The sequence below is a fragment of the Myotis lucifugus genome, unplaced genomic scaffold (assembly GCF_000147115.1).
Source record: "Myotis lucifugus unplaced genomic scaffold, Myoluc2.0 scaffold_257, whole genome shotgun sequence".
Classification (NCBI taxonomy): Eukaryota; Metazoa; Chordata; class Mammalia; order Chiroptera; family Vespertilionidae; genus Myotis; species Myotis lucifugus.
Genome location: NW_005871305.1, coordinates 289,741 through 314,284, shown reverse-complemented (window position 1 = coordinate 314,284; position 24,544 = coordinate 289,741). Strand labels below are relative to the sequence as shown.

General features: G+C 39.9%; 1 protein-coding gene and 1 non-coding gene across 8 annotated transcripts in view; both read right to left on the bottom strand.

The window, feature by feature from the left end:
- Positions 1 to 801: 801 nt before the first annotated feature.
- Positions 802 to 24,544, bottom strand: part of CROT (carnitine O-octanoyltransferase) — a 40,963-nt gene continuing 17,220 nt past the window's right edge. For 3 of the 7 annotated variants that reach the window (XM_023762711.1, XM_023762712.1, XM_014464615.2), the window contains 12 exons: positions 21,845 to 21,953; positions 18,410 to 18,503; positions 17,989 to 18,114; positions 14,842 to 14,943; positions 9,134 to 9,217; positions 8,947 to 9,054; positions 8,405 to 8,535; positions 6,536 to 6,659; positions 5,422 to 5,500; positions 5,241 to 5,334; positions 4,816 to 4,935; positions 802 to 2,166 (listed from right to left, as the gene is read on the bottom strand). In XM_023762711.1, coding sequence (XP_023618479.1) covers positions 2,046 to 2,166; positions 4,816 to 4,935; positions 5,241 to 5,334; positions 5,422 to 5,500; positions 6,536 to 6,659; positions 8,405 to 8,535; positions 8,947 to 9,054; positions 9,134 to 9,217; positions 14,842 to 14,943; positions 17,989 to 18,114; positions 18,410 to 18,503; positions 21,845 to 21,953 — 1,292 coding nt within the window. In that variant the 3' untranslated portion in view covers positions 802 to 2,045. Of the gene's footprint in view, positions 2,167 to 2,903; positions 3,174 to 4,815; positions 4,936 to 5,200; positions 5,335 to 5,421; positions 5,501 to 6,535; positions 6,660 to 8,404; positions 8,536 to 8,946; positions 9,055 to 9,133; positions 9,218 to 14,841; positions 14,944 to 17,988; positions 18,115 to 18,409; positions 18,504 to 21,844; positions 21,954 to 24,544 lie in introns of those variants that run through there. The other 4 variants (XM_014464617.2, XM_023762713.1, XR_002831717.1 and 1 more) reach the window with 4 other exon arrangements.
- LOC111827973 lies at positions 9,424 to 9,556 on the bottom strand. Its single transcript, XR_002831720.1, has one exon. It is a non-coding gene; the product is annotated as a small nucleolar RNA SNORA42/SNORA80 family (small nucleolar RNA).

Genomic DNA, 24,544 nt, shown 5'->3' with positions numbered 1-24,544 from the left:
GAGCCTGCAACCCGGGCATGTGCCCTTGACCAGAATCGAAACCAGGACCCTGCAACTTCTACCTTTCCTCTTTAGAACACCCACTGCCAAGTATAGAAATCCAGTTAAAATACTGAATGATCAGACAGCACGTGGAGAGAGCCCCAGCCACCAGTCCCAGACAGTGGTAAGGCCATTTCAGCCTTACCAGCCACAGCCAGCAGCTGCATACATGACATCGAACCTGGGACCCTTCAGTCCACAGGCCAATGCTCTATCCACTCAGCCAAACCAGCTAGGGCTTTACTTACATTTTCTTAAAGTCATTTATGAAATTGACTTTGCTGCTCCTCTTAATCCAAAGGTGAGACTTTCCCCCCTGATCCCTTAAATCTGGACTGTCCTTGTAACTTGTTTTAACCAACAGAATGCAAAAGATGTGACATCATGTGACTTCAGAGCCTAGACCTCAAGAGGCCCTGCAACTTCTACCTTTCCCCTTTAGAACACCCACTGCCTAGTACAGAAATCCAGTTAAAATACCGAATGATCAGACAGCACGTGGAGAGAGCCCCAGCCACCAGTCCCCAGACAGTGGGTAAAGCCATCTCAGACTTACCAGCCACAGTCCAGCAGCCGCATCCATGACTCAGGCAAGACAGAAGCAGACCTCCAAACGGGCACCGTCAACTGACACAGTCGTGAGGAATAATACGTTGTCGGAAGCAGGAAGTTCGGGGTGGATTATTACACAACAATTTATAACAGGTCAGAAAGTATAAGGTCAAACAGGAATGAACCACTTATTCAAACACAAGAAGCTATATGATTTTGAGTTTTATTTTCTGAGGATAGAAACTACAAAATTGAACAGAAGAGGAAAAAAAACAACCACTAAAATCCTGAGAATCTGATTCAATATTTAATCCTTGTAGTCATTAATTCTGATACCTAATTTTAAATATAAGTGCTTTAATTTTATACACTAAAATGAATTTTGTTAGGGTTTTTTTAATAAGTGTCAGAGGGTAGAAACCTCCCTACTACAACTTACTTTTTCTCTGTTCAACAGAAACTTTTTTTTTAATCCTCATCAGGAGATATGCTCATTGATTTCAGAGAGAGGGAGAGGGTGGAAGGGAGAGAATTAGGGAGAAATATTGATGTGAGAGAGAACATCGATCGGCTGCCTTGCATACATGTCCCGATCAGGGATCAAACCCACAACCTAGGTATGCGCTCTGCCCAGGAATTGAACCCACAGCTTTTCAGTGCACAGGATGACACTCCAATCAACTGAGCCACCCTGGCCAGGTCATCAGAAACTATTTTTGTTAATCACCATTAACTTGTAGTGGTCTTTCCCAAATATAGTAAGCTTGTATCCCTGTGGTGAATGTGAAAGACACTGATCTCAGGGAAATTAGCATCCAACCAGGTATCTCATACCCTTTGGCAATTAGAAAATGTTAAAGTGCCTGAAAGATAGACTCTATAACAGTGATTTCCAACCAGTGTGCCGTGGCATTTTTAATAAGTGACTAGTCAGGGACACTGACCTCTTTTCCCTTAGATTGTCCAAAAAAAAAAAAAAGTGACAACAGCAAACAGAATAGCTGTCCAGGGTGAATGAATCAAAATTATACCTATTTTTTGGTCATATTGGCAAAAAATACATTTTTTGATGTGCCATGAAATGAAAAAAGTTGAAAATCACTGCTCTACCATGATGTTCAGAGAAGGAATTTATAACCTTTACAAGTATCAATAAAAATATTTAAAAGTTAAAATTAGAGTTGCATTGTTAAATTTTGTAGAATTGCATTGTTGAGGCTTAAACTGTGCATAGTTCTATAATCACTATATTAAAATTTGCATTGCTGCTGCATCAGAGGAAGCTTAAAAATATTTCTACTTTGTATGCCAGTATAGGTTTAGAGAGCATGATTCTATTAATTTCTACATTTCCTTCAAGTTGACCCTCCTCCTTACCTCCCCTCAGCAACCCACTCCCAGCACCCAGTTTACATGGTCTAACTGGTAAGTGCTTAGTGCACAGTGAGTCTCTAGAGATGAGCGGAGTTCATCAGCTGCATCATATCCTGGAAAGCGTGGAAAATCAGCTGAACCAGCTTCTCCGCGTCAGTCTCCGCACAGGATTTCCAGGCTGAGCAGGCCACCACAAACCTGCAAAGAACAAGTAATAAACGGTGAAGTACGAGGTGAAAATCACAACCCCGAAAAGCTCCACATGGCTGGCTGCTAGCATGTGAAGCGCGACTTCCGCCTGGCAGGAGGTACATGGAAGCTGACGCATGGAAAGTACAGGCTTCGTTACACATAATGCTGGGAACACCGAATGCGCTACGTGACTGAAGACTAAGGACAAAGGGGGACAAAACACGAGCCAGAACTCCCAGTGCTTGGAGCAAGGCCTTGATGTGTTATAGAAACACCCACCTCTCCCCTAAAACAGACCTTTCTGCTCGTGCTCTGAATGGAATGAGGTGGAATACGAATTCATGCCATTGTTTGCAATAAAACCTGAACTTTTAAAAAATATATATTTTATTGATTTGTTACAGAGAGGAAGGGAGAGGGATAGAGAGTAAGAAACATCAATGAGAGAGAAACATCGATCAGCTGCCTCCTGCACATCTCCTACTGGGGACGTGCCCACAACCAAGGCACATGCCCTTGACCAGTATCGAACCTGGGACCTTTCAGTCCGCAGGCCGACACTCTATCCACTGAGCCAAACCGGTTAGGGCAAACCGGAACTATTTTAAAGAAGAATACAGGACTTGAAAAGAGTAAAAAATAAATAAAATAAAATAAAATAATAAAATAAAATAAAATAAAATTAAATTAAATAATAAAATAAAATAAAATAAAATAAATAAAATAGAGAAATATAAGAGGGGGGAAAGCTACTTCTAGGAAAGCCAGAGGGAAGCTCTCTTGGGACCATCTTCCACATATCTCCTCGGTCCTCCTGATGAAAAAAATCCCCGTCTGGCAAGGGGTAGAGTGGCCCTGGAAGCTCAAGGACATAGGAAATGTGCTCAAAGCAGAAACCGGGCTACCGACCGACTCTCTTGGAATTGGCCTTCTCCTTTCCAGACACTCAAATTTATTCCAGCAAAACATACACTAAGCTCCAGGTAAAACCAAAATGTTGTGCAATGTAAAGCCTTGGACAACCGTGCAATTTTCACAACACTATAAAGAGACAGTATATTATATATCTTTGACATGTGCTTTAGTTCAACAGAATGAAGTAAAAACATGCTCTGGCCACGATAAAATGATGAGACTAATATCCAAGGGGATTATATCTGCTCGAAGACACACAGGAACCTACAGAAAGCCCTGCCTGTTTTCACCCTTGTCATTTTCCAGCTACACTGCATGTAATTATCAAAGTTAGCAACATCTAAATATATTCCTTTGCAAAGATCAACAATTCCTATTTAAATGTCAAATTTCTCAGAAATTCCATTATCGCCGAAACCGGTTTGGCTCAGTGGATAGAGAGTGTCGGCCTGCAGACTGAAAGGTCCCAGGTTCGATTCCGGTCAAGGGCATGTACCTGGGTTGCGGGCACATCCCCAGTAGGAGATGTGCAGGAGGCGGCTGATCAATGTTTCGCTCTCATCGATGTTTCTGACTATCTCTCTCCCTTCCTCTCTGTAAAAAATCAATAAAATATATTTTTTTAAAAAAATTCCATTATCTTTCTAAATTATAGAAAGAAATAACTATCTTCACAAAAAAATGTACACAGATGCCAGTAACAAAGAAAAAATGGCTTGTTCATCAGTAAAGAATTATTTTTGTTATTTTTCCCTATAAATTGGTAAGGAATGTTTTAGATGCCTAGAGTTGGTAATGATGTGATGAAATAAGGAAGGATATATTATCATTATTTCTAATAACGAAACACTTGAAATTGTACGTTAAGAGGTTTAATTATGGAAATCCTTACGACTAGACATTATTCAACCATTAAAATTGCTCAAAGAATAGTCTATGCATTGGGAATTGCTTTAAATAATATTAAATGAATAAAATTCACACAAAGGACATGAAAATATTTGTAATACGATCTACAGTTTTCATTATTGTACAGAATTTTTATACTGAGCATGTAGTACATTTAAAATAAGATGCTATTTCAAAAATAAACCCACTTAAGTCATACCATTTTCCCACTTAACAATCAATGAGAAAACCCTTCCAGACAGTTTACATGCATTTTCCATCTGCAGTGCCGCCAAGCCTGCTCACTTCTTAGTTGCGTGCTGAATGCAGCTACATTATTATAATTTTTTTCTGAGTTGCTCCGGTATGCAGCTCTCAGGCATGCATCCGTGTTGAGCAGGGAATTCTTTGTTGAATTACAGGTGGTTGTTCTGTTGAAATGTCAGGGGGAGAGGACAGACACACCCTCACACCGCCACTCCTCGGCCGTCACTCGCCACATTATGTTTTATGAGCTCCCAGGCTCGGAAAGGTCCCTGTGAAGAGCCTGCCAGGCTGTGAACAGGACCTTCAAGCCTTTCTGTCAATTCCATGTGTCCTTCTTTCCCACCTCTCTCTCCCCTACCAGGCTTTAATATTTTCTTTCTTATTCTTTCCACAAACTTAACTCAAACTCCAGAAACCCAAATGAAATACACAATCAATGCCTCAGTGGTTAAAAAAAAAAAATTACCCATTAACAAATGGCAGGTGATAAAACAATCGGAATCACAGTGTAGGAAAGACATTCAAACAACGAAAGCGGTAGCTTTCTTACTCTACAGCACAGGAAGAGTCAGCAGAGTGCCTCACCTGTCGTCTCTGATGTGGTAGAACACCCCGTAGCCGCTGTGTACCATGGGCACCACCACTCCCTGGACCCTTAAGTAACCAATCAGACTTGTCGAGAGAACAAAGTTTCCACCTCCTCCACTGCAGCACAAAGGGAAGAGATTACATGAGGCTTACAGAAGCTCACGCGGTTTCTGAAGAGCTTTTAACACGGGGGTGGGGGGGGGGGGGGAGGCGGTAAAGTGGCCCTGGAAGCTCAAGGACATAGGAAATGTGCTCAGAGCAGAAACCGGGCTACCGACCGACTCTCTTGGAATTGGCCTTCTCCTTTCCAGACACTCAAATTTATTCCAGCAAAACATACATCAAGCTCCAGGTAAAACCAAAATGTTGTGCAATGTAAAGCCGTGGACAACCACGCAACATAAAGCACTACATCCTGTTACCTTCTGGAGAAGAGTGGGTCGGTAAAGAGCTCTGGGACAGGGAGACCTTCCTCTCTTGCTATGAGTGAAAGGCCTAAAAGATGACGGTCAAATCCTGCAACGAAACCCCCAACCTGAAGTTAGAAAATATTTTCAACATGAGAGAATTTTGTTGAAGGTAGAGTAATTACAATGTGAGTACCTTTTCCAGTTGAACAATCTTTCATCATTTTATTATGTTTTTCAAAAGCTTGTAACATCATTTGCTTCCTCTCAAGAGCCTGTGTTAAAAAAAAACAACAAGAGATACTTCAATAACAAACGGTAGAGAAACCAAACAAATAAAAAACCTGAGCTCAAAGGAATGAGGCTGCGGGTAACGGGGGAGGGACAGGGTTTTCCAGGAAGACCTTGAGACACGTGCTGCCGTGTCTTTTCCTCGCTGTCCGCTGCTTTTCCTTTCCTACGTGCCCTGCATCTCGGTTCTTTCTTTCCAGAGACAGGAAAGCAGGAACTTACGGGCAGCACTGAAGTGACATTGTCAAGTGTAAAGAAAGAAGCAACTCTGACTTCAAACTAAAGAACAGTCCTACAAAATGATAATGATGCAGTGCTATGAAATAAAACAAAGTAACTTATACTATGTCTATCAAAAGTAAAAAACAAATACAATGGAGCAGTGGGAAGGAACTATCCTGTTGTCTAAATGCTTCCAAAGGTACAAAACAAAACATATAAAACTGTTCTGGTTCTCACATATGAGAACAAGAATCTGTGATTTCAGAAACGTTCCACCACATTCAGAAAAACGTCCTCTCCTGAAGGGTCCCGGGTTTGATTCTGGTCAAAGACATGTACCTTGGTTGCGGGCACATCCCCAGTAGAGGGTGTGCAGGAGGCAGCTGATCGATGTTTCTCTCTCATTGATGTTTCTAACTCTATCCCTCTCTCTTCCTCTCTGTAAAAAAATCAATAAAATATATTTAAAAAGAAAAGAAAAACATCCTCTCGAAAGCACCTTGGGGGTGTCTGCATCTCCCTGGTGTTACTCTAAAGGGGAGCAATCGTAGTGAAACACTCGAGGCACTGATGATGCGGTGCCTAGAAAAGGCACCCATGGGCTTCCTCCCAGGGGCTCCCCTTTCCTGTTCTTTCCACCTACGTTCTTCCCTGTCAAATGAACAAACAGATGTTTTGAAAACTTCAGGCAAAAAAAGTCTGACAGCATTTTACTGAGCCAGGAGAGTTGAGGGAAAGAAGCTAGTTCTTTAAGGGCCAAGGCTCCCTGAGAACAAAGAAATTCTGTAAATGCTCACACTGGCCGCAGGATCCTGCATGCACTGGCACCACCTGACTGCTTCCACTGTACACGATCGCACCGTCTCCGTTCGGCCATGATAAAAAAGTCTTGTCATGGCTGTTTCATAGCAGCAACCAGGGCTACAAGGAAAAAAATGGAATAAGAGAATGTATTATTCTAACGAAAATGCTCTGTTATCACCTTACGCTGGCTTTGGTCGGAGACTAAGTTCTATTAACACAAGACTACAGTTGAGACTTCCAACAACGAAGATGCTAATTCCAATATCAAAGAATAAAAACTACCCTCGTACACAGGGCCTGGGGTGAAATGGAGTGTTTCAAAGGCTTGGCTGCGGTCCGGGTGTGCACACTGGAGTCTGTGGCAGGTGGCTGTGTGACTGCCCCACAGTGATCCCTGTCTCTCACTGTTCGTGCCCTTCACTTTGAATGTGGGATGGACTTAGTGACTTAGTTCACTCAGAGCTCGCTCTTACTCTCACCTCCTTGCTCTGAGGAAAGCCAGCTGCCATGCTGGGAGCTGCCCTGCAGAGAGGCCCAGGTGGCGAGAAACTGAGGGAGGCCTCTGCGCAACAGCCTGGCAGGAACTAAACCCCACAAATAACCACATGTGTGAGCTTGAAGCAGATCCGCTCTGAAAGTACCTGCAGATGAGAACACAGCCCTAGCTGACACCCTGACTATAACCTCACAACAGAGCTGAAGGCAGAGGCACCGAGCTAAGCTGCAACTGGACTGTTGACAGAAAATGTGAGGTGACATGCCCTGGCGGGTGTGGCTCAGTTGGTTAAGCATCGTCCCTTGTCCCGAAAGGTTGCCAGTTCAGTTTTTGGTCAGGGCACATGCCCAGGTTGCGAGCTTAATCCCAGTCAGAGTGCATGCAGGAGGCAGTCAATCAATGTCTGTCTGTCTGTCTGTCTTTCTCGCTCTCTCTCGGAAAAAAAAGGTAGGAAAAAAACATTGTGAGTTAGAATGAAGTAGCTATGGTAAAGATATATCCTTGGAGTTCAAGAGCCTGAAGAAGGAAAATGAATGTCCCCATGCTCAAAGTCACTAATTATACGAGAGATGCAAATCAAAACGACAATGCAGTATCATCTCACACCTGTCAGAATGGCCATCATCAACAAATCAACAAACAACAAGTGTTGGAGAGGATGCGGAGAAAAAGGAACCCTTCTGCACTGCTGGTGGGAATGCAGACTGGTGCAGCCACTGTGGAGAACAGTATGGAGCTTCCTCAAAAAACTAAAAATGGAACTCCCATTTGACCCAGTGATCCCACTTCCAGGAATATATCCCAAGAAACCAGAAACACCAATCAGAAAGGATATATGCACCCCTATGTTCATAGCAGCACAATTTACCATAGCTAAGATTTGGAAACAGCCTAAGTGCCCATCAGCAGATGAGTGGATTAAAAAACTGTGGTACATCTACACAATGGAATACTATGCTGCGGTAAAAAAGAAGGAACTCTTGCCTTTTGCAACAGCATGGATGGAACTGGAGAGCATTATGCTAAATGAAATAAGCCAGTCAGAGAAAGATAAATACCACATGATCTCACTCATTTGTGGATTATAGAGAACAACATAGACTGATGAACAGGGACAGATCCAAAGACAGAGAAACAGCAATCAGACTATCAATCCCCAGAAGGAAAGTAGGGGAGGGAGGGGGTAAGGGGAAGAGATCAACCAGAGGACTTGTATGCACACATATAAGCCAAACCAATGGACACGGACAACAGGGGGATGAGAGCATGAGTGGGGGTGGGGAGGATGGGGGTTAATGTGGGGGATGAGGACACATTTGTAATTCCTCAACTAATAAAGAATGAAAAGAAAATGAATGTCCCTCACCGTCCATGAAGTCTATAATAGGCCAGCTGAAGTGCAAGCTGAATAAATGCATCAGGGTGAAGCATCTTCTTCTTGGTTAGCTTTTTGCCAAAATGTGTAAAGGGATATGCCACAACCTGCAGATCAGATGCCTAACAGAAAGAATTAAACGGGAACAGTGAATAATCAGCTAAGGAGAACATCCCAAAGATAGCCAGGTTATCATTTGCATTAAAGTAATTCAGACACAGTTAAAGGTATTAGAGCTATAATTTAAGTGTTTCATACTGTCATACTTAGATGCTAGCCAAGTGCACACTTATTTTTATATACAGTAGTTAAAAGAGATAGCATGCCCTGGCCAGGTGGCTCTGTGGGTTGGAGTGTTGTCCAGTACACCAAAAGGTTGCGGGTTCTATCCTGGTCGGGTGCGTATGGGAGGCAATCAATTGATGTTTCTCTCTCTCTCTCTCTCTCTCTCTCAAAAAAAAAAGTAACAAAAAAACATAGGATAAAAAAAGAGAGAAGGCATTACTATCTAAAAGAAAAGTTAAAAAATCTACCTGCTTGAGATACTGGGCTTTAGCTTGATTGATGTCACTTAATACTTTCTCATCCACAGTGAAAACAAGCTCCTCTGGAAGTGGCATATCCCGTGCTTTTTCTGAACCCTGAGTAGGGAAGAATTAAGAATATTATATTTATAAAAACATGAGGAGAAAGAAAGCTAAAATATTTGTTCTAACATACCTTCCATCTTCCTTCATTCTCCAAAATCTTCTCATCAACATAATAGCTGATGCTTACCATAACCATTGCATCATAAGGAGCATGCTGAAATGAAAATACACATTATTTTGAATACATTATATCAAGTTGAAACTTGACCCAATATTTTATTTTCACTCTTCCTCTTCTTTCACACATGTGCCCTGACCAGGAATTGAACCAGCAACCTCTCGGTACATGGGACTATGCTCAACCAACTGAACCACACCAGCCAGGGCAGTGGCCACTATTTTTTTTTTCTTTTTCTTTTCCACTGTGCAACCTGCTTCGGTTCCTGCAGCCTATGAGCAGAGGCCGGGCGATGGTTCAAGGCTGCAGCGTGCTCTGGCCTGGGGCATATGAGAGACCCAGAGGGACAGGCCTGCCATCAATCCAAACCCAAGCACTCATTTTTAAACAGCATGTTACGCGTACTGCCTTCATATAAATGAAATAAAAATGGTCAAACTTAGGTGGACAAATAAAGCATCAGGAAAGCATTAGAATTTTTCGTATTTTCTAATTTTTTGAAAGTATTAGCTTTCCACCAGGGGGTGGATTGGTAGAATTATAAGTTGAACAGATGTATATCCATTAGTCTTACTCTTTGTAACTGGTTCCAGTAAGAGTTAGAGATTAAAACCATTATCCTTAATGAAACAATGTATGTGATGTCTGTGAAAATTCTTTGTAAATCTATAAAGCACTACACAGTTGCGAGATGCAGTTAGAAAAGGGGTTTGTCAGTTTGTTAGGTGAGCTGTTACTGACAGGTGGCCTCAGCTGCTTGAGCATCTTGTACTGACCTCCCTCATGAGCCCTTCCTGATATTGTGGCTGCTACCTACTTGGCAACATTACACTGTGCTCCGAGGCTCCACTGGGCCCTGGTCCAGGGCAGCAGAGCTATGTCATGTTGGGCTGATATGTTAGACACCTTGTTTCTCCTTGTGAACCTGGGCCGCCCATGTGGGCTGTGTTTATAAGTTAAGCCCCCTTCTTCCTCCCCGAGGCTGTCACATTCAGTTCATGAATGGTGATTGTATTTAACATAAAGTGGTAGCAGCAGCACAGAGAAAAAGACTGTCTGATGGAACATCAAAGGAACATGGAGAAAATATGGCAAAAAGTTTGTCCTTCAAAATAAACGATGGAAAAATTCATTAGCTGCAATTCCTTTCTCTAGATATAGCTTTCAAACCTGTAACACCGTGTTACCTAGCCCATCTTTCCCACAGTCCTTAAACATTGAGCATTATTTCTGCCACTTCTGAACACTCTTGTAGATCTGTGAATACAATTATTATGCTTTTTAACTCATCTAGTGGGCCTATGTCTTTACCTAAAGTTCATGACCATCCTCTATTTAGCCTTCAGAGAGTCCGCCATCCCCACATGCTTTTGCAGTGCTCTTACAATTCCAGATCACCTTCCATTGCATCCATATGCCTGCTCTGACTTCCAGTACAAAAAGCAAGTATTTTCTTCAGATGGTTCATGTTTACTGCACACCCTCCCCATTACCTGATTAGGTGCTTCCAACTTTAAATATTTGTTCTTTCTCAGAAAATAAAATATGACAATTATTATACTTTACAATATTCATATTTTGATCACTAGATGATAAGGGCATTTGAGAATTCTGCACTTCTTTTCATGTTTCGGGCTGGATTCCCAGCAGGGGGCCTGCAGGAGGCAGCTGGTGATGTTTTTCTCTCTCTCTCTCCCTTCCTCTTTCTAAAATCAATAAAAACATACTTTAAGTAATAAATAACAAATAATAAAGTTGTGGACGTTGGTTCTGAGTCCACACCCCACTATCTGCTGCTGTGCAATTGTGAGAAAGTTACTTAATTCTTTAAGTAAATTGCCTCTTCTCTTAGTAGGGATAGTAAGACAGCTGCTGTGAAAATGATTTTCAATCATGCTTATACAGAACCTGGCTCACAGCAATAATCAGTAACTACTGTGACCATTAACAACTAATGTTTACTACATGCTTCTATGTGCCCTTCACAAAGCCCTATATAGACAAAACAAACTCACGGACCCCAGGATTTTAAATCCCAAGAGGAAAATGTGATTAATTAGCATAATCACAAAAGCACATATTCAAGTATCAATGGATGAGAACAGCAACAGGGGTTTGAATTAAGAACAGTTTTACTTTACAGTATGTATATACTTACTAATGATGTTTTACATAGGTTAAATTGCATTTTCTGTAACATCTTAGGTTACAAGGGAAACCTACCTGGAATTTTAAAAGCAGATTACATGTGGAGATAAGCAGACTGATTTTATGAATATATGGGTGTTAATGAATACACATAAGACATGTCCATAACTTACTATTACTGCACGAAAGCATCTCAGTTGTGTTGAGATGTACACTCATAATGAGACAAATATTCTTTATTCAGAGATAGAAAAGATCATGGAATTTCTTTACATTCTGAATTTGAGCAAACAGCAGGATGTTTGTTGCTACTAGTAAAATAGTGCAAGGTGTTGTTGTTTTTTTGGGGGGTGGGAGTTGGGAATGAAGGAGGAAAGCAAGATGGTGAGTTCTTCTTGACGATGAGAGCAACTCAGCCCCATGTAACAATATAACATACAGTGAAGCAAAACTCTCAAAATGAGAATAGGTAAAACTGGAAAAGTAGAATTGCAAGCCACCTATATAAAAATGGCCTTGAAAGTATTAAACCAGGGAAGACAGCAGGCACGGGGAGGAGGTATGACTTTAAGGTCAGTTTTAGAACAAACAAACAGGGAAGGACTGGCAAGAGGGCGGAGGCAGTGCCAGAACCGTATGAGGGGTGTCAGCTGCAGCAGACAGGTCCAAGAGAAACGGAGGGCAAAAGGCAGGCGGCCGTCAGCTCCTTCACCACGGACAGTTTCCAGGGACTAGTGAGGATATAAACCAGACAGAGGAGATGAAGAAGAATCAAAGAGAAGCTGAAGAGTAGAAAACTGAGGCAATTAACAAGAAACATTTTGTCAACACTGGACTCCAAGGAAGAGCAAAGACAACAAAACCTCAAAATGAATCATGGCAACCTTTCACTCTGATGAGCTACTATAACAGACACCTAATTTCATTACCTACTCATTAGTCACTCCACCTGTGTGTGTGATAATTACAACTTCATTTTCCTTTAGGCAACCACCACATATCTTTGTGGTGGTTTGAATAAGAGTGATTCTACCCCTAGGTCCCAAGGTTTGGCATGTGACCCAGACCAGGTGAATCAGAGTACCCGACTGCCTGGAATGGGCACAGGTTCACACTCGACAATCACAGGAGCGCTATCCCCAGGACTTCTGCTGGTACCACTGGGGGGAAATAACTGGCTATTTCCATAGGGAAGAGATCTAATCTGTGAAAAGAGCTGAGAAGACAGGAGATTGTGGATACAACAATCAAATGGGATAGTCTACCTAAATATAAAGCCAAACATAGGAAAGCCGTACCAAAAACTGGAAAGAGTAATTTCTAATGAAAGTGTTGGGACACTGGAAGGCAGCTTGACCCAAATGTAGCTGCATACCTCGGCCAAAAAATATCTTCTTAAGCTAATGCCCATTTGATTTAGGTTTGTATCTCCTAAAACTGAATAAATACTGATTAATACAATCACTGAACGTAATAGGTCTTTTTAGTATTTTGCAGTCACTAAATGCTTTTAGAGCAGTGGTTCTCAACCTTGCTAATGCCGTGACCCTTTAATACAGTTCCTCATGTTGTGGTGACCTCCAATTTCATTGTCACAAATTGAACATAATTAAAAAAAAAAAAAAAAAACAAATTGAACATAATTAAAGCATAGTGATTAATCACAAAAACAATATGTAATTATATATGTGTTTTCCGATGGTCTTAGGTGACCCCTGTGAAAGGGTCATTCAACCCCCAAAGGGGTCGCAACCCACAGGTTGAGAACCGCTGTTTTAGAGGAAGGCCATCAAAAACTAACAGAAGTCCCATTTGCTTTTTTTCTCCTTAGTTTCCATTGTCCTAGGAGCTGTATCGGTAAAGATATTGTTACGACGTATGTCTGATATCTTACTGCCTATGGATTCTTCTAAGATTTTTATGGTTTCCTGTCTTACATTTAAGTCCTTTATCCATTTTGAGTTTATTTTTGTGTATGGTATAAGTTGGTGGTCTAGTTTCATTTTTTTGCATGTATCTCACCAATTTTCCCAGCACCATTTATTGAAGAGACTGTCTTGACTCCATTGTATGCTCTTGCCTCCTTTGCCAAATATTAATTGAGCATAATAGCTTGCATCGATATCTGGGTTCTCTGTTCTGTTCCATTGGTCTATATGTCTGTTCTTGTGCCAGTACCAGGCAATTTTGAGAACAGTGGCTTTGTAATACAGCTTGATATCTGGTATTGTGATCCCTCCAACTTTGTTCTTCTTGCTCAGGATTGCTGTGGCTATATGGGGTCTTTTTTTATTCCATAGCAGCACAATTTATAATAGCTAAGATTTGGCAACAGCCTAAGGGCCAATCAGCATATGAGTGGATTAAAAAACTGTGGTACATCTACACAATGGAATACTACGCTGCTGTATAAAAGAAGGAATTCTTACCCTTTGCAACGCATGGATGGAACTGGGGAGCATTATGCTAAGCGAAATAAGCCAGTCAGAGAAAGATAAATATCACATGATCTCACTCATTTGTAGAATATAATGAACAACATAAACTGATGAACAAAAATAAATCCAGAGACAGAGAAACATCAATCAGACTGTGTAACCTCAGAGGGAAGGCAGAGGAGGAGGGGTAGTAAGAGATCAACCAAAGGACTTGTATGCATGCATATAAGCATAACCCATGAACACAGACAGTAGGGGGGTGAGGGCATGTGCTGGGGGGTGGGAACAGCTGGGGAGAGGTCAATGGGGGGAAAAGGAGACATACATTAATACTTTAAACAATAAAGAATTTAAATTTTTAAAAAACTAACAAAAAATCTACATCATTCTATACTCTATGCCAAATTACATACTTTATGAAAAGTGTTACAATGAGATTACAAATGTGTCCTGCAAATCTGACTAAGGTTGATTTTTAAATTTTCTTGATTCATAGACCTCCTGACTATCTACCAGAAGATGGCAAAGTAGAGCTAATGAACAGCATGGGAGAACAGAAGAGAAATAAGCAAAGATTTTGTTGTTGTTGTTGTTTTATAAAGAAGGTAAAAATGGTATTAAATACCAGACTTTTTAATATCCATAGTGAAATAAATAATGTTCAATAGAGCATGTGTCATTTTGGGAAAATAGTTACAAAATTACAAGGTAAATCTAGAAATATCCACATATATTTCTCTGTGCATAGAACATATGCATAATGCTATATATCTTTTAAAATAGGTTATAATTCTCAACAGTGAATTTTAAAGTGCTTATTCTACATGAAAATATATGCAAATTCAACTTTGCACATATACCCCAAACTATCAGCTTTACTACAGATAAAAAGAACTTGTTCTACACTCTACTCTCACTGAGTAGAATTCATAACCAAACCTTTTATGATAATGAAATAAAAATGAAGACGTGTTTACTCATACTACCACACCATAGCATAAATATTGTAGCTTATTGCCATTAAATCAACCTAAAAGATAAAAAAGAAAAAAATAACTATAGTAAGTTACTTACATCACAATTACAGCCTAATACTCCATTAGAAAAGGAAATCAAGTTATAGGATTTGTCACCCCAGCGTACTGTTGGATCTCCAGTGAGGACCATTGCAATTACCTAAAATAATTTAATATTTCCAAATTAAAAGGATTTTAATATTGACTTGTAAGTATTTTATCTTAAACATAAACACACACACACACACATATATATATATGTAAATATAGTCTCACTTTTCCCCTTCAGCTAAACCAGTGGTTCTCAACCTTCCTAATGCCGTGACCCTTTAATACAGTTCCTCATGTTGTGGTGACCCCCAACCATAAAATTATTTTCGTTGCTACTTCATAACTGTAATTTTGCTACTGTTATGAATCGTAATGTAAATATCTGATATGCAGGATGTATTTTCATTGTTACAAATTGAACATAATTAAAGCATAGTGATTAATCACAAAAACAATATGTAATTATATATGTGTTTTCCGATGGTCTTAGGCAACCCCTGTGAAAGGGTCGTTTGACCCCCAAAGGGGTCGCGACCCACAGGTTGAGAACCGCTGAGCTAAACCAAATTTAAATAATGATAACAGTTATACTCAAGAGATAATAATTCTGGTCCTCTAGATATTTAAAAATTTCGAGAAATCCTCTATAAAAGAGAATGCTAGTACAATGTTCATAAATGTTTCAAGAACATACAATTGAAAAGACAATGCTTTTGCAACTTGAATAGTATTAAGAGGCCTTGATAAATTCAGTCATTGAAGCCGAAACCGGTTTGGCTCAGTGGATAGAGCGTCGGCCTGCGGACTGTAAGGTCCCAGGTTCGATTCCGGTCAAGGGCATGTACCTGGGTTGCGGGCACATCCCCAGTAGGAGATGTGCAAGAGGCAGCTGATCTATGTTTCTCTCTCATCGATGTTTCTAACTCTCTATCTCTCTCCCTTCCTCTCTGTAAAAAATAAATAAAATATATTTAAAAAAAAAAATTCAGTCATTGAAATTTAGTTACGAGAAAAATATTTCAAAATTCAGATCTCACCACACCTGTTTCTCAAACAGTAGGTTTTGGCCCACTAGTTGAGTCATGAAATGAATTTAGTGCATCACAGTATGTATTCTTTACAAAAAGAAAGAATCAAATAAAACATAAATATCAGAGTACATCACAGATAGTAAAAGTAATTACTGTTTTGTGAAACTTCTATTATATACATGTGTGTGCATAAGCATGTGTGTGTGCAACGTGTGTGTGTAGTGAGCTGCAGTCTATATGTATGTCTAACTGTAGATTGCAGTAAAAAATACTGCATTAAAACATATTCTTCCTCAAGAAGTTTAGTGATTCTTTTGCCAAATAAATAAATAAACAAGAGGAAAAGTTGGTTTCTAGCTACAAGGTTTTTCAATTCTGTATTATTTTATTGCTATAATTTCATATTGATGAATGAATTATGAAATAATTTAAGTGAGACTTCTAAAAATATGACTTTCACATTTTATTATTTCCCAGGAAATGATAATATTTTCCCAGGGGGGGAAAGGTAAAGCCACATTTACCCTTAAACTCACTACAGTCAGTTTGTTCACTAACACCTAATGATAAAATAAATTACTTATAGTTTGATATAATTCTTAGGACAGAACTCAACAACTAAGGTTTCAAGGCACACTGGTATGGGTCATAGGTAGGTTCTCATGTCACCATTGGCATGAGAAGCTCATTTAGCCCAGTGACCTGTGCAAATTTTCTGTATATGCATTCAATAAAAGGGTAGAGAAACACTGATATGGGATTTGCAAACAATAGTCACACTTCTTTAAACAACATACAAGATTTATCTAACTGGACCTAAACAATGTGGAAAGAATTCACAAAGCATTATTTATCTACTAAGAGGCCCAGTGCACAAATTCGTGTACAGGTGGGGTCCCTTGGCCTGGCTGGCGAGTGGGGCCGATTGGGGCCAACCAGCCAGGGGGAGGGACCATGGGAGGTTGGCCAGCCACGGAGGTTGGCTGTGGGAGCGCACTGACCACTAGGGGGCAGCTCCTGCTTTGAATGTTTGCCCCCTGGTGGTCAGTGTGCATCGTAGCTACTGACCGGTTGTCCAGTCTTCCGGTCGTAATCATTGCCTAAGCCAGTGGTCGGCAAACTGCGGCTCACGAGCCACATGTGGCTCTTTGGTCCCTTGAGTGTGGCTCTTCCACAAAATACCACATGCAGGTGCGCACGTACAGTGCGATTGAAACTTCGTGGCCCATGCGCAGAAGTCAGTTTTCGGCCTGGGCAAGTCTATTTTGAAGAAGTGGCGTTAGAAGAAGTGGGAGGTGTCGGTCATTTGGGCGACGGGAGGCCGTGGGATCCGCAGCGTGGGGGAGGTACATTGTTTTGAGGTACATTGTTTTGAGGTACGTTCACTGAGGTCGACCCCTTCCAACTCTCCCATCCACACTCGTCTATCTGAAACAAGTATACAAGATGAGTGTGGATGGGAGAGTTGGAAGGGGTCGACCTCAGTGAACATACCTCAATCAGATTAAGGACGTTTTTAACAAAGGCCAGCTTAGGAGTACCCTAATTAAGTTAATAACAATGTACCTACCTATATAGTTTAAGTTTAAAAAGTTTGGCTCTCAAAAGAAATTTCAATCGTTGTACTGTTGATATTTGGCTCTGTTGACTAATGAGTTTGCCGACCACTGGCCTAAGCGACCGAATGACCGGATGACCGGATGACCAGTTGCTATGATGAGCACTGACCACCAGGGGACAGATGCTCAACACACAGGATCGGGTTCCCTCCAGTCTGGATTGGGCCTACGGGGATCAGGCTCCCTCCTATCTGGATCGGGCCTGCGGGGATCGGACCAAAACTGGCTATCCAACATCCCCTGAGGGGTCCAGGATTGCAAGAGGGCGCAGGCCAGGCCAAGGGACCCCCACCATGCACTGGGCCTCTAGTATAGATTATAAACTTCAATTTGGTACATGTATATATACCATGTAAGAAAATGTAAGAAAACATCTTATATAAAATGTAAGAAAACATTTTAAGAGCCTGCATATAACAAAATAATCTTCTCATGTTCAATATATACAAGAGTCCTTCAGAAAAAATTTGTGGGAAGAAATAACAGAACAAGATAGTTAAGTACCTGTGAATAATCTTCTGGTGTTACATGTGGACTGTCATCCTCTAAGGAATACACCAGCAAACTGCTCTGAATTTTTTCCAACCTAGTCAAGTTCTCTGGATCAAGATTAATCAAATAGTCTCGTGCCTAAAGGAGATAATGATTAAATGTTACAAATTAATACTATACCCAGGAGAGAAAAGGTTAAGACAAGCATATAATTAATAATGTATTAGATATTTGAAACTTGCTGGGAGTAGATCTTAAAATTTCTTATCACAAGAAAATAAATTTGTAACTGTGTGACACGTTAACTAGACACTGTGGTGATTATTTCACTATATGCACAAATATCAAATCATTATGTTATACACCTGATTACAGTGTAATGGTCTATGTCAATCATAACTCAATTAAAAAAAAGAAAAGTGTAAATTATAACCTTTGCCCATCGAGTTCGCTCCTCGCTAGTTAATGCTGCCACCCCGGGTCCATCAGGTTCGCTATGGCACTTCTTGTGGATGTATGTCAGTTGCCTTAAGGAAGATTAAAGAAAGAGGATTCAAAAAGAGCATAGGCAGGATCACTAGCTACTTTGGCCTTTAATAGGTCATAATGTTTACCCTGTTTAAATGCTTTGATATATTATCCAAAGAAAGGGGTTATAATCTCAACGGTAATGGATTTATTTCCAATACCACATCATTTTTTAAAAAGAGAACTCCATGATTAATTAACACCAAAAGTGTATTTGACAATAAATTTGGTGTTTGGCCGATATAATTTATGCTTTTAAAATGTACATGTACTTTCAGGGTCTAAGTAAATATCCCTTACACAACAGAGAACTTGAATTATATTCTGGTAAATAATCTCACAAATATCATACACATCTTATCTAGCTGAAAACTATGTACATAAATACAGGGTGTCCCCCAAAAATGTATACACACTTCAACAACTGATTCTTTCTTTTCAGATTTAACCCATTAGAATTAATAATTATTCAAAGTGCATATACAATTTTTAGGACAACTTATATTTAATAGAGGACTTACCCATACCAAATTAATATTTGTGTTAAACCCAACAAACATTAATACCATTTAGTCCATGTTGTTATTAGTTACAACCAATATATTTTAAAGACTCTATTAGCTAAGAATAAATTCTTTCACCCCATAACATTCTATATTCCCACTCTGGTGGGTTTAATGTAATTTTTATTTTTATTTTTTTAAAATATATTTTATTGATTTTTTATAGAGAGGAAGGGAGAGGGATAGAGAGTTAGAAACATTGATGAGAGAGAAACATCGATCAGCTGCCTCTTGCACACCCCCTACTGGGGATGTGCTCGCAGCCAAGGTACATGCCCTTGACCGGAATCGAACCTGGGACCCTTGAGCCCGCAGGCTGACGCTCTATCCACTGAGCCAAACCGGTTAGGGCAGTTTAATGTAATTTTTAAACAAATGGCCAGTAAATAACAGGGTTCTTCCATAAAGAAATACATTTTTATCAGTCACAAATCTACAGAGGTTAGTTTCAGCCTTACTTCCTCATGGCACATGCTAAGAAATTACCTCAATTAAAAGCTTCCAAGCATTTCTCAGAAAGTGAGCTAATGTAGCTTAAAATATGATCAAAAGGCACCACTAGTAGTCATCCCTTATTTGTGACTTTTTCATTCCAAACTGGAAAAAAATACAACTTTCAATTATATTTTTGTTCCTTAACTATTTCTGTAATACTGACGAGGAAATAAACTCCTCCCCCTTTATTTGAACACGAGTGGAGTCCTGGGCAGCATAGCTTCTTCACCAAACAATCTGCACCTATGGGGCGGGGGTAAGTGACATGCCTTGTCTGTCCCTGTTTACCTATATTTGCTAAATCTGATTTTGCTTTAATTAAAAATAAAGTTTCACCCTAGCCAGTTTGGCTCAGTGGATAGAGCGTCGGCCTGCAGACTGAAGGGTCCCGGGTTCGATTCCGGTCAAGGGCATGTACCTTGGTTGCGGGCACATCCCCAGTAGGGGGTGTGCAGGAGGCAGCTGATCGATGTATCTCTCTCATCCATGTTTCTAACTCTTTATCCCTCTCCCTTCCTCTCTGTAAAAAATCAATAAAAATATATTTAAAAAATAAAGTTTCTACAGTTGGTGGGTATGTGGTGAGCACAGTGCCTAGGCATGAATTCTGAATGCTAAAGTAATAAAATCTACCTCAGCCTTTTTCTCCACATGGTATTGGTTGCTGCTCTTTCCTTACCACCTCAAGTCACCAGTTTTGACTATGAAACTTTCTCCTGCTCCCTGATATGGCCATTTTTATATTCAGTGGGAAATGATCGCCTCATAAAACATGGTCATTATTACAAAGAAATTACTAGAGAAAATGTGTTAAACCTGAAATGACATTTTTTAAGTTTGATAATAAAAGGTCAGATAATAACTGCCTAAATCTTCACCATTAAGAAGTCCATACTCCCTAAATCAATCTACTGATTCAATGCAATCCCTATCAAAATCCCAATTGCATTTTTCAAAGAAATAGAAAAAAAAATCCTAGAACTCACAAGAAGCCACAAAAAAAAAACACACACAAAAAAAAACAAAAAACTCTGACGAGCCAAAGCAATTTTGAGCAAGAAGAAAAAAGCTGGAGGTATCACACTTCCTGATTTCAAAATAAATATAATACTACAAAGCGACAGTAATCAAAACAGTATGGTGTTGGCATAAAAATGGACATATACGCCCTAGCCGGTTTGGCTCAGTGGATAGAGCCTGCAGACTGAAGGGTCCCAGGTTTGATTCCGACCAAGGGCACATGCCTGGGTTGCAGGCTCGATCCCCAGTAGGGGGCGTGCAGGAGGCAGCCGATGGATGATTCTCTCTCATCATTGATGTTTCTATCTCTCTCTCCTTCTCCCTTCCTCTCTGAAATCAGTAAAGAAATATTTTTTTTAATGGACATATATACAGTGGGACAGAATAGAGAGCCCCCAAATAAATCTATCTATATATATATATATATATATATATATATATATATATATATGGTCCACTGAGGTTGCCAAAGGTGCCAAGAATACACAATGGGAAAAAGATAGTCTCTTAAATAAATGGTGCTGGGGAAACTGGATTGCACATACAAAAGAATGGAACTGGACCCCTATTTTATAGCATACACAAAAATCAATTCAAAATGGATTAAAGGTATAAATGTAAGACCCTAACAATAAAACTCCTAGAAGAACACATGGGGGGAAAGCTTCTAACAATCTTGGTAAGTATTTCTGATCGTGGGGAAGGGCACCTATTAAGAATAGAGCCACAGTTGTTTAATAATTATTCACCCTGCCTGGCCGGAGTGGCTCAGTGGTTAAGCATCAAGCTATGAACCAGGAGGTCACAGTTCGATTCCCGGTCAGGACATATGTCTGGGTTGTGGGCTTGATCCCCAGTGGAGGGCATGCAGGAGGCAGCCGATCAATGATTCTCTCTCATCATTGATGTTTCTCTCTCTGAAATCAATAAAAATATATATATATTTTTTAAATCTATATGTACATATAAGTAGACACGTAAGGCTAGAATACAACAAACTAGTAACAGTGATTAATTCTGGGGCAGCAGATGAAATTGGTAGTATTTGTAATGTTTTCCTTTCTCCAACAAGAATATATTCATATATGCCTAGTAAAACTAAAAATTAATTTAAATTAAAAAGAAGATAAAAATATTTTTTTAATTCAGCATATATAAAATTCTTAATTTTCTGTCACCTTATAAATAGGCAATTCTGAATTTATTTTTAACTCATGCAAAAGCTTAAGACCTAATGAGATTCAAGAAAGTAGTTTGAAAACCTGAGAATCTCTGGTGGGGTGATCAAACATCCTTCGTGAATTGCATCAAAGACAAAAACGCGGCCTCGGCACAGCACTACAATGTGAGTTGGGGAATACCCTTCGCTCTCTGGAAAAAACAACAGAAAACACAAAACCAAATCTTTCAAAGTTAAACAAGAGTAAAGTTGCATATACATTCCTCCAATATTTTATTTATCATGTATTCAGTAAGTCACATGAATAAAACACTCATGAGGTGATGGAATTCCAGTAACTATGATATAAATGCATGCTCCCGAAACCTGTCCATGTGAAACATCTAGAAATCCATGGGAGTTTCAAGTATTTGTACACCTTGAAAATCATATAAATTCCAACTACTGCAGGGCTTTCTAGTTTTATTTACGGATAGGAGGGGGAAGGGGAAAGGATAGCAGAGGGACCCTGGAAGAGAGCTATTTGAATTAGCAAGTTTCTCTTTCATATTATGTTAATGTTGATTGCAATAATATCTAATTTATTTCTCAATAAAATAGTTTTCAGGAGCATAAGGGCACTGTACGCCTGAGTGGCAAAGAGAAAGAATTCTGCCCAATCTGTAGTTTTATTTAAAGCTCTGATAATGCCTGGTAAGCCACTGGTATCTGATTCTGTGTTTCCTTTGGCACACCTTAGGTCCCCAAGAACTAGTATGCTACAAACCTCAGACTATTCTGATTTAGCCTCATTTTTTTCAAGTATTAGTCCCTTTAACAAGGGTCTTCTTGTATGACTCCTGCTCCTTCCTTCTAAGAAAGGGGGGTGGAGGGGTGGGGTGGTGAAAGAACAGTTAGAAAAGACATATATTGCCTCTGGGATGAAGTTTACTGGTTGATATTATGTACAAGGAACTGTGCCAAATGCTTTACATATATTATCTCATGAAATCTATTCATCAACTATTCAGTTCCTGATAGGATTACTAATTCTTCCCTTATATCCTATTTCAAGTCCTAAGAGGTGAGGCATGCATTTTCCTTGTCCCTCATGGCTAATCCCAACCCGTTTCTTCTCTCTTCTCCTTCAACCCTCCCCCTTTCTCTTTTATATTTACCACCATGTAAATGTAGAAGATTCATATAAAAATAATAAATGTTTGGGAGGAGGGTGACAGAAGGGTGCTACCTCAGGATGAGCCTAAGATGGAATATTTGAGCAAAGGAAAAGAAGGAGCGAACCATGAAAATATTTGCAGAAAGAGAGTTCCAGGCAAAGGAAACAACAGCAAGTACAAAGGCATTAGAACAAAAATGAACTGGTTTGCTTAAAGGAAAACAAGATCAGTGCAGCTGTAGCAGGCAGATATGGTTGGGACCAGATCACACTGCCTTCAGAAAGGGCTTTCAATGTTAAGTATGATGGGTTTCAAGCAAGAGAATAATAATGTGATCTAATTAATACTTCAAAAAGGTCACTCCAGCAGTTATACGGAGAAGAGATTATAAGAGGAAAGAGAATACACAGCAAGATCAATTAGGAAGTAACTGTAGGGGTCCAGATGATAATGATAGAAGTGGAAGGTGATGGTGGCTTTGACTGGAGTGTGACACGTGAAAGAGACAAGAGGTGAATTTTTTTTTCCCCTTTGAGAAGATATTATAGATTGGAACTACCCACTAAGAAGGGGAAACTGATAACACAGCAGAGAGAGAAAAGATAATCCAAAGCAAGGTCCTTGATTAGGCAAGAGGAGGAGGGGCCCACATAGAAGGGTTGTCCTAAGGAGTCAGACAGTGTGTCTATTTTTAAAAAGGGAAGGCAAAATATATGACTGTGCAATAATGTATTGCAAGGGGGTTGTAGGATGGGCAAATACTTAAATGAGTATATTTCTATGACTGCTGTAACAAATTCCCACTAACTTAGTGGAAAGTACCACTAACAACACAAATTTATTACAAGTCTGGGGACCAGCAGTCTGAAATGTATCTTACTGGGCTAAAATGAAGGTGTCAGCAGACCTGTGTTCCTCCTGGAGACTAAGCAAGAATGTCTCCTTCAGGTTTCTAGCCTCTGGAGGCTGCCCACATTCCTGGGCTCTGCCCGCTTCCTCCATATTTGAAGTCATCGAGGGGAAATCATGACTTCCTCATGCTGCTGTCTCTGGTTTTTCTCTTCTGCCTCTTTCTTCCACTTGTAAGAACTCCTGTGATTACTTTGGGCCTGCCTGAATAATCCAGGACAATCTCCCCATCTCAACGTCAATTTATTAAATTCATTAGCAACCTTAATTTCATCTACAATCTTAAATCCTCTTTATCATGTAACCTAACACATTCAACCGGTTCCATACTAGCCAGGGAGGGAGGGGCGGGGTGTAAATTCTACCTACCTGATAGGCTGGTAAATTTGGGAATGGGAAGATTGCTTTACATTTGTTGAGAATAAGAAAAGAGTTCATTAGCTGAGAATAAGGAAGGAGAAAGGCATGAAACAGCCTTTTCTGGGAGAATAACCTGACAAGAGAATATGGCAAGATAGTAATGTGGGGTCCACTTAAGGTTTAACTGAGAAAAGTAAGTGGGGGGGGAAAAGGGAGAAAGAAAGAAAAAGAGAAGTAAAATGAGGTTTTGTGGTATTTCTCTGGGCAAGTAAATTGCTAGGATTAGGTATCTTGTGATATGTAGAGGTGATAGCTAAAAATTGAAATTTATACAGTGTTATTAATTTTCAGGGGTG